The sequence below is a fragment of the Onychostoma macrolepis genome, chromosome 24 (genome assembly GCF_012432095.1).
Source record: "Onychostoma macrolepis isolate SWU-2019 chromosome 24, ASM1243209v1, whole genome shotgun sequence".
Taxonomy (NCBI): domain Eukaryota; kingdom Metazoa; phylum Chordata; class Actinopteri; order Cypriniformes; family Cyprinidae; genus Onychostoma; species Onychostoma macrolepis.
This window is the reverse complement of record NC_081178.1, coordinates 24,343,128-24,356,303: the sequence shown is the minus strand read 5'-3', so window position 1 is coordinate 24,356,303 and position 13,176 is coordinate 24,343,128. Positions and strand designations below refer to the sequence as shown.

General features: G+C 40.3%; 1 protein-coding gene across 1 annotated transcript; it reads left to right on the top strand.

Annotated features, from left to right (window-relative positions):
* Nucleotides 1–355: 355 nt before the first annotated feature.
* inhbaa (inhibin subunit beta Aa) lies at nucleotides 356–10,685 on the top strand. Its single transcript, XM_058764603.1, has 2 exons — nucleotides 356–1,225; nucleotides 7,850–10,685. The coding sequence occupies exons 1-2, from the start codon at nucleotides 823–825 to the stop codon at nucleotides 8,620–8,622; spliced, it is 1,176 nt and encodes a 391-aa protein (XP_058620586.1). The 5' UTR covers nucleotides 356–822; the 3' UTR covers nucleotides 8,623–10,685.
* The last annotated feature ends 2,491 nt before the right edge of the window (nucleotides 10,686–13,176 follow it).

Sequence of the window (13,176 nt, the reverse complement as noted above, 5' to 3'; positions counted from 1 at the left end):
CTAATACATTTATGAGAAACTGCTGTGCCACCGCAAAACTCACGAGTACTACCATAATAATTCAGTTTGACAATTTGCCATATCGAAATGTAATCATGTTTTACAGAGTTCGTAATACAGAAGTGTCTTGCATTTAAAAACAGCAAGATTGTGAAAACTTACAAATGAATGGGCTTAGTCACTGACATGTCTGTCAAGCAAATTCCACTACGTGCTTCGTAAACCCTGCAGAGGGAAAGTCTGCCCTACAAATAGAACAATTAGAAAAATAAATAAAAAGGAAACGTAAAGAGAGGGAGGGAGCAAGGAAGAGGGGAGGGAGCGAGGGAAGTATAATTACTCTGTAAGAGAGAGGAGAAGAAGTAGAAACAGAGAGACAGGGGAGCTAGAGCCAGTGAGAGAGTCCAGCCCACTTCTACAAAACCATTCAACTCCTGCACGGTGAGCAGTCCCAGACCTCTTACGAGCACACTGCTTCCCTGGGGCACATCCAGAAGCCGACTGCCCATCCCATACAAACTTCCCAAGGACCTGGAGAGGGAGAAAGCCACTGACAGAACTATTCCGACCAGCATCTCTTCTCACAACTTACCAGCAAGGATTACATTTTTCCTCACTTTTTTTTCCCTGACTTTTTTGCTCCTCTCAAATTTTGGTCAGATTGAGCTCATTCACAGGCAAGACAGACTTTACTGCAAGCTCTCGGCGACCGGACAGTTCTTGTCTTACTTTGAAAGGAACTTTTAAAGTAAGTTGTTCATTTTGCAATCCGGTGCAAACACCCTCCAGCTCTCTTCAGCAACTGACACTTTTCATTTAAGGATGTCCCCTCTCCCTGTTCTGAGCGGGATCTTCCTGCTGCTCATCCAGACCTGCTCCCTCAGTGCCATGGTCACCAAAGGGAGCCTGGCAACGTCCGAACAGGCAGCAACGGACTGTCCCTCCTGTGCCCTGGCGCGGCTTCGAAAAGGCGAGGGTGAGGACGAGGGAGCCCAGCAAGACGTGGTCGAGGCGGTGAAGAGACACATACTTAACATGCTGCACCTGCAAGAGCGCCCCAACATCACAGACCCGGTGCCTCGAGCGGCGCTCCTCAATGCCATTCGCAAGGTACACGTGGGACGGGTGGCCAAGGACGGCAGTGTCCTGATTGAGGACGAGGCCAGTAGCCGTCCGGACACCGAACAGGCGGAACAGACAGAGATCATCACGTTTGCTGAAGCCGGTGAGTGCAAATTTCTAACAAAGAGTGATCTTAGTCCTTAAATACTTGACAGTAAATCGTTCGGTCTTCCCTTGAGGGAAGAAACCGGAGAGGTGGGTTTATAAAGCTGTTCAACTTAAAGTCTGAAGAGTTCAGGGAAACCTGTTGCCACCACACAAAGTCAGAGCAGTTAGAAATAAGCTGCGGCAATTCGCTCCCCTCTCTCTCTCTCTCTCTCTCTCTCTCTCTCTCTCTCTCTCTCTCGAGGTTCCTGCAAACCTCCTGCTGGTTTAGAGAATCAGTAATTATCTGCGAGGGCCCCCCAGGCTTCTAGCCGTAAGCTCTGCACAGGAGCACTTCCTTGGGGACTGACAGTCTCCTATGTAGCTTCCCTATGTGACTGAAGAGGGCTGAGAGAGAGAGATGAAAAAAAAAAAATCATAACGCATAGGAATAAAAAAGGACTTCTCCGTATTATAGGAGGGAAAAGAAGGCTGTTCAGTTACTGCCTTTGTGTCGGGTTTCAAAGGCAGTTGAAAGAGCATTGTCGGCAGCAGTGAGAGCTGTTCAAAGGTGCTGTCAAGCCCATGATGTGAGGAGAGATTGGGTTCTTCTCTGAGTCATGCAGCTCAAACGGGTCATGAGTGACACAGAGCCGCGGCGTGCTGCAGGAGCTCTCAACAGATGTGTCAGACCTAAAAAGCAGCAAACAGAGCAATTGGATTGCTTGTCTGAAAGATGAATGTTTCATGATTTTAGGGAGCTGAGACTGTAACACTGCGGCCTTGTGGAGAGAATGAATATTTAGAATGACATTATAGGTATAAAAATGAATTATGCATTTTTAAAATGGAATAATAATTATACAAGAGACGTGACGTAAAGTAGAGTAAGAAATAAATCCTTTAAGACAAGATGTCACATGAAATAATCCACTCGCTGGAACTAATAAAATATACAACAATGTGCAGGGTTACCCACAAGTTTTTTTTCCCCCCATGCACCTCTTTTTTCTTTCCGGAGTCATTCATGACTACTGCAAAAGTGTTTTCAAAATCATTTTATACGGACTGCATTCACAAAGAGCAATTAGAGTGAAAATTTGCATTCACTACAGAAATTTCCATGACGTTTTAAGATCTTCCACATCTGGAAATTTAAAATGCACTGATTTTTCCAGGTTTTTCATGACCGTGAGAACCCTGTCTATGAGAACCATTCCTTGATAATCTTTTGGTGCCAGACTATAGCTTGTCACGTTGCAAAACAAATTCAACTCATGCTTAAGTGATGACAAAAACCTAGTTATATGAGACACAAAAGGAAATCTGTTAATAATCAAATCTATATCAAACTTTTATCACGTGGCTTGTAAGTGCAAGTATTTATCCCCATTTTTAACCATTTTTTTTCCAAAAATGCATGCACAACATTGCTTCTTAACATTTATAACGTTAAAGCCAATATAACAGTCATACCAAGGCCCCTTTACACAGGCTGTGATTTTTTGCAGTTATAGGCTACTTATGCTGAAATTGTTTTGTTATTTTGTTTTTAATAAGAAATACACTAGATCTATCCACAAATTAAATAATTCATTATGATTAATCTCAAAATGTGCTACTGAAGTTCCTACTGAATTTGTTACTGTCCACATATCCTACTTGCACTTCAGAGTTAGCATGTTAATAATTAAATCATTTCAGTATAACAATGTAAATAATACAATTATAACATGTTGCGGCCCTTGAAAGTTTACTGAGGCTCCTAGTTGGGCCCATTCCAATGCTGGTGTTGAAGCATCATTTAGTCTGCAATGTGGCACCAGGTGATATTTTTTTTGGCTTTGGCATCACAAGCAGAGACATAACTGTAATTAGATTGATTTTCTAAATACTGTAATGCATAGTTGTGCATGGTGCTTATTTCATACTGGTTTGATTTTTAAGACACATGTTGCTGCACTGCATCACTGTAATGCTGCGTTAAGTGGGTTGTTTAGACAACTGTAATTATGTGTATGATGTAAGTCTCAGACTTCTGCATACACTATCTGTCTGGAATCTTGTCCAAGAATCTGTTCTCATAATTGCCGAACATACAGGTAGATATACACATATCTTATAAAGCTATGAAATATAAGTATATGAAGTAACAGCATTTAGTAGGCCACTATATATATCTCTCTTTTTTTTCAATAATTCAGAAGTTTCAGAAGGTTTATTAAAATTAAAGCTATTTAATAGTAGTTTATAGGTCTCGGTTTTCTTTGCATGTCTGTTGTCCTCTTAAATTATGTGCTGATTAGGTTCAGAAATCACATTGATGATGATATCAGTTGGCAGATACAAGGACCGCAGAACCTGAGGCATATTGCATTTATTGTAGGACATACTTGTTTAAATTATTATCTCTAACATGTAGCATTCTGGCTGAATGGGCGCTACATGGTAAGACTGATTACTCTCAGTTTAAACGTGTAGCCTGAAGGCATGAGCAATCAGTGCTTGTGTATGTTAGCATGACTGCAAATAATGAATAACTTTAGTCTGCAGACTTTCAGGCAGTAGCAAAGGGTAAGAAATAACAGCATTTTAACTAATAAAAACACTAACAAGTGCTTTTTAAAGCAACCATATCTAAAGAATTTGCTCTTTCCTTGACATAAACCTTGAGAGTGCACCAGAGGCCATTCATAAAATGTGGCCAAACCTTCTGCAAAAGTTTATTTTCCATCAAAAGTGGCAAAATGGATAGCCTTTGCTTCCAAACCAAAGATAATGATTTAACAAATGCAGAGACTTATAAATAGTAGCTATGTACCATGTTCACTATTCTTTGTCATTGAATTCCACTGAAGGCATGTGCAGAGTCTTCAAACAGAAGGCGCGTTGATGATATCACTGTGGATGCTGTGAATGTGTGTGGGGGTTCAGTGTTTGGCCTTTCTGATGTTATTCAGGCGTGCAGGTTGCATATGCAAAGCGTGACATGTTCTGAAACAATGACTCAATATTTACTTTGTTTCCTCGTTTTGATCTCCTCCTACTTGCAAAGCAATTTATCACAGGGAAAGCCCTATAATCACTCCCTCCAGTAATGGTTACAGCAAAGGAAAGAAGATGTCCCAATTGTTCATGTGCAAGCAGTTATTTTTGCTAGATCAAAAACTGATTTCTTTGCAGAAAAGATAATCTGACTTGCTTCAAGAGCTTGCGAAATAATACGAAGAATTACTATTTAAAGGCAATAGAAATAAAATAGTAAGTATCTTATTTTGGGGCTGCCAGCTTGCCAAACCTTACATATAACAAAGCCGCAAAGTATCGCCTTTAAACACAATCCAGATTCGAGGACCACATTAGAAAGCTTCCTTGTTAGCCAAGGATCCCTTAGCATTAGTGTGGTCAAATAGGTTTCTCAGGTTGCAGGATACTTCGCTGCTCGTGTCATTTTGTAATATGCTGCTTAAAGCTTTCTTGGCTTCAAGGTACAGTACTGTAGTGAAGAAAGGATGCTGCAGCATCATGCCAACTATGCTCATTTATTACTTTGACAGCTGATGCATCATCCAAACCTGTTCGTGAGAGTGGGTTATTACTTGCAGATGTGGGCTTGGTAGAAGAGTAGTGAGCATCTCAAACCTACATCCAACCTTGAATCCTGAAAAATCAATCAGATAAATAAGTAAAATATGAATTGCAACTATCCATATAGATTGTCCTTTGTGTTTTGTTAAACCACAGTCTTGAAAGTGCCTGTCCTTCATTTATGCAGCATGGCCTTGAGCCATGTTCTGTGGATTCTTACCAAAGGTTAGTAGGGGGGAGGCAGCAGTAACTGTCCTCGTTACCCTCCTGGTTCCCTGGGAGCTGCGCTGGCCTGCAGGGGCTGTCTGAAGCTGGTGATTCTTTGCCGCTGGATGGGGTGCCTGACTTAGATGGAGGCAGTAAATCAGGCCGCTGTTGGTGCCTGAAATGCCTGTGGGTGATGAGGACCAGATAAAGAGGGAACAAGGGCGTTTGGGGAAAAACATTACAAGCATGCTTGGCCTTTACGGCTCAAGGTGCGGTATCGTGAAGTGGCTCGCCGGTGTTAGTGACACTCGCCGGAGAATGTATACAAGACTCTACAGTGTTATGGTTGGGAAATAAGGTTTAATTGCACTTTTTGTTTGTTTGCTTCTCATGCTGGGATGTAGAAAAGGCCATGAATGCCGTTGCAGCAACATGCTGTGCACTGAAAGGAATTCTAGTGGTTTTCTGGTCTGTTCAGCGACATTATAATGTCAGAGGATGTTTTATGATCGCAGTGTAGATCTCTGTTGTATATTTTCTCTTGGAGTACCTCGACTGCATTTTTCTTGGGTTTAGTATCTGATTTGGATCTGCTTTATAATGCATTAGAGTAGCAAGCGATCGTTATCCAGATGATAACTGATTATTGTTTGAAATATATATGAATATCACGTGATACTATGGCTCACAGTATGCTCTAGCGCAAGAGTTTAGTTTGAAATCCATCCTCGCTGCTGACGGGACTGTGCTTGATATATGTTGCATAACAGGCGAAGAGCTCAAATCATTCACTCCCACACACCATTAAAAGAGCCATATTTCCACCTTCAGACTTTTATTTCTAATTTAATATCTTGTTGGGTCAAAGAAGAAAATCGGTCAAGAATCTTTCATTCCTGAAGGGATCCAGAAAGTGTTCTCATGTTAGCACTTAGCATCCTTCCCTTCTGGTGTTTCATGTGAGTACGAGCCATTGCTGAGTTGTCAGCAAGACCTAGGGAATATACATCAATGAATGAATGCCTCATTCCACCTGATCCATTAAGCACCTGTTAGCGCTATGCTCTTTGAACTAGCATATGTGTTCTGCGCAGAAAACCTGTTGCCTTAATCAGCATTGTCAACAAATTAGTCAATGATAAATAGTGCATTCTATAAGAGTTAACTAGGAAGAGTACAAACAAACTCCATCCAAAGAGGCGTGTTTCAACAACCTTTCAGGTTGCAGACTTCTTTACAGCAAAAGCATTCTTTGAGCTTCAAGCACTGGGGCATTGCAAGCCATACAATATGACAGGAGGCCAACAAGGAGATGAAAGAGGCTGATTCCCCCTAAGGTAAACCAGATAGAAAAGGGGATTATAGAACACATTAACTAAAGCCATGTTTAAAGAGGAGTGGACATCCCCCCGTCCCCCCCACAAACACACTTAAGTTCCCAGGTGATTCTATACTACAGCCACCCGCCCCTTTTGAAGACATGGAAAGGGGGAAGGGAGGAATGTGTAAATGTTATTCTCCATCTTTGTGTGCAGGACAGCTGTGCAAACTCTGCCCTTGCGGTTAAATTGGTGTTTATTGTTGAGGGATTACCGCATGGCTCTTTAGTCCTTCTCTTCAAATTTCAAAATTTCTCTTTGCTCTCCGGCAAATATATTCGGAGTTGCAAAGCTCCAGTGGTGATCTTTCTTCTTTGGGCCTGGGCCTCTGCTCTGGAGGGGCAGTTGAAGGGTTTACCCAGCAAAGCAAATGCTAACGATACTCGATTCTTTCACTGGGTGCAGATTAAAAGGGAAACAATGCGTTAGCCACTACTGGAAAAAAAAGCCCATTATTTCTAGACCGCATTTGTGCAGCTCGCTTGTGTTTAGACAGATGGGTTTGGGCAAGGGATCCTTAAATACGCTCTCACACACATACACACTTGTAGCTCGATGCCATTGTTATTACGTCGTAACCCTGTAAATATGTTGTGGTGCGTGATAGATTAGTACGTGTGCAATATTTTGCCAGAGCATATTGCTTAATACTTGTTGCAAGAGGCTTCTTGCTATTAGAAATGACATACGAGACTTGTATGCCAAGCCTTAAACAAGATGGCCAGTTTAACAAGAACTCAGCTACAACACAAGCAAGCAACAGTCAATGAGAACAGCCAAAAATACTGTCCCAACAAGGGTTTAGTGGCTTAAAACCGGTTGAGTCAGTAAATGGAGAGGACTTGTTTAGAAGTACCCAAATGATCCGTGAACTGAGATTTTCCAGAGGCCTTGCCTCTGTCTATAACATGGAGGGAATCAAAGCCAAAGGGAACAGTCTTTTACAATCCAGTGAGACAGCAAGCCACATGCCACATCACTGCTTCCAGCTGCACGCTGTATGTTGTCACGGCCATTATGTGTTACTAGGCTAGCAGACCCTTAATTGCTCAGTTAACTACCAGGAGAGGTGATGAAGTTGGTTTTAAACCCTCAATTATTTAAATTCCAAGGTGGTGCAGGAAGAACCAAGCGGGAGGGATTGTTTGCTTGCGAGCGTGCGTGTAGGAACAGCTGATTCACTGATTTGACGTGCAGGAAAAGGATGCACGACTGCATGCATCTATGCCATTTATTAATAGTCGCACGGAAGAAGATTGTTTTGTGGAAACCTTGAAAAACTGGTCACTGCTGGCACAAAGCTAAAGTGTTCCACAGATGCCACCACTCCCAGCATCAGCTCTGATGTGGCGGGCACACCGTTTCCAAAGTCAACCAGAGCCTCAGGCAAAAGTGAAACACAAGTACGATAACAAAAGATCAGCTCATTTGACTAATCTCTGATGTTTCCTTCTCTTCCTGTCTCTCAGGTCAAGCTCCAGGGTTTGTCAACTTTCTCATCTCCAAGGAAGGCGGTGAGATGTCTCTAGTGGAGCAAGCCAACGTCTGGCTCTTTCTTCGACTGCCAAAGGGCAACCGCACCCGAGCTAACGTCACCATCCGGCTGCTCCTGCAGCAAAGTACAGGGGAGAAGGTTCTGGCGGAGAAATCCGTGGACACACGTCGCAGCGGCTGGCATACGTTTTCCGTTTCAGCCAGTGTGCAGTCGTTATTGCAACACGGGGGAAGCACGCTGAGCCTGCGTGTCTCTTGCCCACTGTGCGCTGATGCTCGAGCTACGCCGGTGCTCGTGACTGCGGGAGGCGGCGAGCGTGAGCAATCCCACCGGCCGTTCCTCATGGCCGTGGTGCGACAGAAGGACGATCTGTCTCAAAGGAGACGTCGCAAAAGAGGCCTGGAGTGCGACGGCAAGGTACGCGTCTGCTGCAAACGCCAGTTTTACGTAAACTTCAAAGACATTGGCTGGAACGACTGGATCATCGCTCCCTCGGGGTATCACGCCAACTACTGCGAGGGCGATTGTCCCAGCCACGTGGCCAGCATCACCGGCAACTCGCTGTCCTTCCACTCCACGGTCATCAACCACTACCGCATGCGAGGGTACAGCCCCTTCACCAACATCAAGTCCTGTTGCGTGCCGACTCGTCTGCGGGCCATGTCCATGCTCTACTACAACGAGGAGCAGAAAATCGTCAAAAAGGACATCCAGAACATGATTGTAGAAGAATGCGGCTGCTCGTAATTCCGCTGCGGGAAGAGGAAGGGTAGGAAGGGAGAGACAAGGTTGGGTGGTAGGGGTGAAAACTGCAGCCCCAAAACGAATGAAAAAGAAGAGATGTAGAGAGAGGAGAGGAGAGCTCCTCTATCTTTATCTCACTGCCTCAAGACAAACTCTCACGTAGACAGGCCTCTCTTTCTCTCGACCACTTGTGCGTGGTCATCTTAGAATCCAGTGGGTATCATGTTACAATGGGTATCTGTAACTCAGAGTAATCTCTGTGGCACTTTCAAAAGAGAAAAGAAATATAATATATTTTTGTTACAAAGCAAAGGGAGCAAGGTCAGAGAGTATTTATGCGGCCTACTTTGCAGTGCAGACATGCACTGCGGGAAGAGAGATGACGTAGATGAGGTGCCTGAAAAAGAAAATCTCAAAACTATGCAACTTGTCAAGTATTATGATATATTTTTCATCGAGGTGTTGTTTTGTTTCTTAACTATTTACTTTTACAAACTAAAAAAAAAAAAGTTAACGTTTGTTGACTTTTTATACCTTGTACGTATGTTTTACGTATATGTTCGATGTGTGTGTCCGTGTACAAAAGTGCGTGTATGTACAGTGTGCCTACGGGAGTATTCGTGTACGTTTGTGTGCATGTCTGTTCGTGTGTGTTGTTGAGAGATACTTGAAAGAAGTTTGACGGGCTGCTGGAACCAAACATTTCTCTATATTATTATTCTAATTATTCTGTTAATAATGTTATTTTGTTTTGATTTCTGTACATTTTTTGTTATCTTAAAAATGAGACGTTAAAACGTTTACAGTTTTGCACTATATCAACATTTTGATCAGCGTAGCCACATTTACAAATATGTTTATAGAGAAAGACTAGAAGCACTTCAGAACAGACGTACCTACATAGCAAGAGTCTAACAAATGAGATTGTTAAAAATAAACAGGGAGGTTTGAGGGGAAGGCAGAGATGACTAGCACTATATCAGAGGACCATGTATACACATGCATTTTACAAAATAGTGTTTTGGTTTTTTACTCAACACCAAAGAATTTAGGTTAGCATTGCCTACCATATTAGGCTGTCTCCGAACAGTTGTTCAGAAGATACCAATTTGTCTTTCAAAAGATTGCTTTGTTCTCCCTACAAAGATGTCCAGGTTAGCAAACCGAAAGACCTTTAAAACCGTTTCTCAATGTCCCACAGCGGCTCACTCCTGTGTGTGCTTTTGCACTGCTGCACAGTCCATGCGCGACTGGCCATCGGAATGGTTAAAACAGCACTTAAACCAACCTTTTAAAGTTTGTTTTTAATTATGAATTGTTACAAAAGTGAATGTGCAGCATTAATATTTAATGACTTGTGTAATTGGGAGATATTTGCGATTTTTCTCACCAAATGTTAAAAGGATCCGCGGTGATCCAAAAAATAAAAATAAAAAAAATAATTGCTTTTGTTTTGTTCATATTTCCGCTTCCCAACATGAAATATTTTACCACTGTGCAATGTTGAAAAAAAAAAAAAATGAAGCAATTTTGGAAAAGAAAAGAAAAGAAAAGAAAAGGAACTTTTGTGTTACATTTCGGACTAAGAAAAGTTTACTATTTTCAGTATGTTCCTGATGGAAATGCGTACAAAATGTCATAAAAGAAAAACACTATTAAAATGGAAAAGAAAAATACAAATTCAGAAAAAAATATATATAAAAAGAAAGACATGTTGTATATGTTTTTGTTTGTTTTTGTTTGTTTGTTTGCTGTTATTAAAAAATAATTGACACTGAAATAAGTGGACTAAGAATAAAAAATATATTTTTTATTCTGTATATATGGAAATCAAGATACCAATATGTTGCATTGCTTTGTTGTACAAATCAAAAATGTGCTTGTGGCTATTTTTTTTTAATCTAATTTATTCTACAGTATTTTGTCCTTTGCTTCACCATTAAAGTTAAAATGTTGTACACTAAAACATGAGAAAAGTGTTGGTTTTGATTTCTTGCACAGAACACACATACATAAACACATTTAATTTCAAGACACGAAAATATGGAGAAATTATAAGATACAAGAAATGTGTAAAACAGTACTAACAAAGCACAAACCCTAAAATAGGGTCAGGCCTTGACAATCAGGGAACAGTTTACAGGGGGAAAAAACAGCCCATACCTTGTCCATTTCAAAAATAGTCCCAACAGCCACCTCCGAAGCATCCAAACGCCACCTAAGAGAAGACTAGAGGAAAAAAGGAGGACCGTTTGCATGCTAAATTATGATTATCGGGACAGAAAACCAGATGGCGACTATATAAAGCATGTTGCATGCAGAGGTTTGAGTTAAATCATGGTGGTTTTGGAGGAGGTGGACCAGCCATCGTGAACCATTACTGGTGTATGACACATAACCACAGCGTCCCCCCAAGACATATGCACACACACGTGCAAGAAAACATCAACTGCCTCGCTGACTCCAGACCCTTCAGAAGCATTTCACACACCTCCTCTGTCCTAAAATGAAAAAGGTACTAGTTTAGATGACATGAAGTAGTGTGTCGGAGTTCCTGGTTAAAGCAGAGCTGTCTCAGGGTAATGACAGAGAAAAGCAAACGGCTGGCAGTGATAATAATTCAGTAGCGAGCGATCAAAGAGCTGCAGCGACGGCATGCAGGAGCTCAGAGTCTGCGGCCAGCAAAACAGAGGATGCTCATTCATTTAAAATGCACTTTTAAAAAATAGTGCAAGTGCTGCATGCTAAGGTAAGCATTGAGGCGTCATGCATTTTTTTTTTTTTTTGAGGGGGCATCAGTGGCAGTCCTGGCAAACTTGGTGCCCCAGGCAAGACATGACAGAAGAAAAAAGAGTTAGATACTTTTAAAGTTCGAGGTACAGCTTCTGAATAGCATGAAAGGGAACCTGGGTTCAAATCCCAACCTTTTTCTTTTAAATAAGCAAGTGTAACAGCTGAACTTGACAGTCATCACTATATAGCAGCTTTGACATTTTGTTCCACAGAAAAAAAAAAGTCACAGTAGTTTGAAATGACGTGAGGGCATAGATGATGACAGAATTTCAAGTTTAAAGGACATGATGGTAACACTTTCCATGAAGCCCGTATTTATTATACATTATAAGGGTATTCTTGAGGCATTATAATGAATACATAATGCATTATAATAAAAAAAAAAAACTTGTTTCATCTCATAAATAATCATAAATACAATTATGAAACATAATATTGCAATAATTGCAACAAAAAAAAATAGTTCAAAACAAATATATCATATTACACATTCATTTGATATGGTATCTGATCTTATGGATGTTTGAGAAAAATTCTTTCTCTTATTATTATTATTTATATATGGTCTTTGTCTGCTTTAAGTAAAGTAAGCCTTTTGGATGTGTCCATGAATGTGTTTGTCTTTTACAGTAAAAACACTAAGAAAATGTACTAAGTTATTGTAAAGAGTTTAAACATCTTAATAATACATCATAACCGTGGGAAATATAATCCATTGTAATTTAAGTGGATGCAAGGTGTTCATTGTGTGTTATAAATCATCACACTCTAAAAGCTATAATCACAAATAAGTAATTATTATAATGTATTAAATCTGTTGTCATGATTATTCATGAGACGATTCAACATATTATAATGTTTTTTATAATGTATTATGCATTCATTATAATGCCTCACAAATACCCTAATAATGTATTATAAATATGGGCTTCACAGAACGTGTTACCCAAATGATTTATTGAAGGTGCAACATGATTCAACTGAACAAGTTTAGAGATGTGAATTTGATTTATTTCACAATGTTAGACAACCGTTTTTGAAGTTGTTGTTAATGTTACCGCTCTTCTTCTTCTTTCTTTCTTGGTCTAAAACTTACTCACATTCCTCACACGTGTTCTACTTTACTTTTTATACAATTACCATATAATTCTATATAATTACTAAATATTGGATTCAATCTTTTTTTTTATTCTTTTTTTTTCAACTAGTTTTCTTTCAATTAGGAAATGTTTTGTGTTTTCTTTTGAAACTGACTGATCATTGATCTGAGCTTATATTGGTTCAAAATGACCATGCTTTGTAAATGATGGACGAGATCGACAATAAGAAAAACATTTAGTATTCAGGAGCATGTCCATCATGTTCATGTGCACATTTGTACATGTGTGCTTGCAAACATAAAGGCCTCGGACCTGTGCATGCATGGATACCCACTTACTCGCGTGGTAACACACACACACACACACACACACACACACACACACATTCATTTACACCACTTTATTTTACACTGAGATGAACTTTATCCTCAGAACAATGAGGCCTACGATCAATTAGTTTCAAAAACACATACAAACCCTGTCCTGATTGAAAGAAAGCAAGTTGACAAAAAGTTTTAACCCAATATTTGGTGATAATATAGCATAAAAAAGTACAAAAAAGGTATTTTTTGCAGGCTGAACATTTTTAACCAGGAACATCACAAGAATGAATTTGTACAATTTTGTATAAAGTAAAAGCATTTAAAAAACTTCGTAGTCAAAC

Bases quoted from the DNA above. Each gene is read 5' to 3' on its own strand.
- inhbaa (XM_058764603.1), top strand. From the start codon at position 823: ATGTCCCCTCTCCCTGTTCTGAGCGGGATCTTCCTGCTGCTCATCCAG. The intron at 1,226-7,849 runs GTGAGTGCAAAT...CCTGTCTCTCAG, and splicing joins CATCACGTTTGCTGAAGCCG to GTCAAGCTCCAGGGTTTGTC.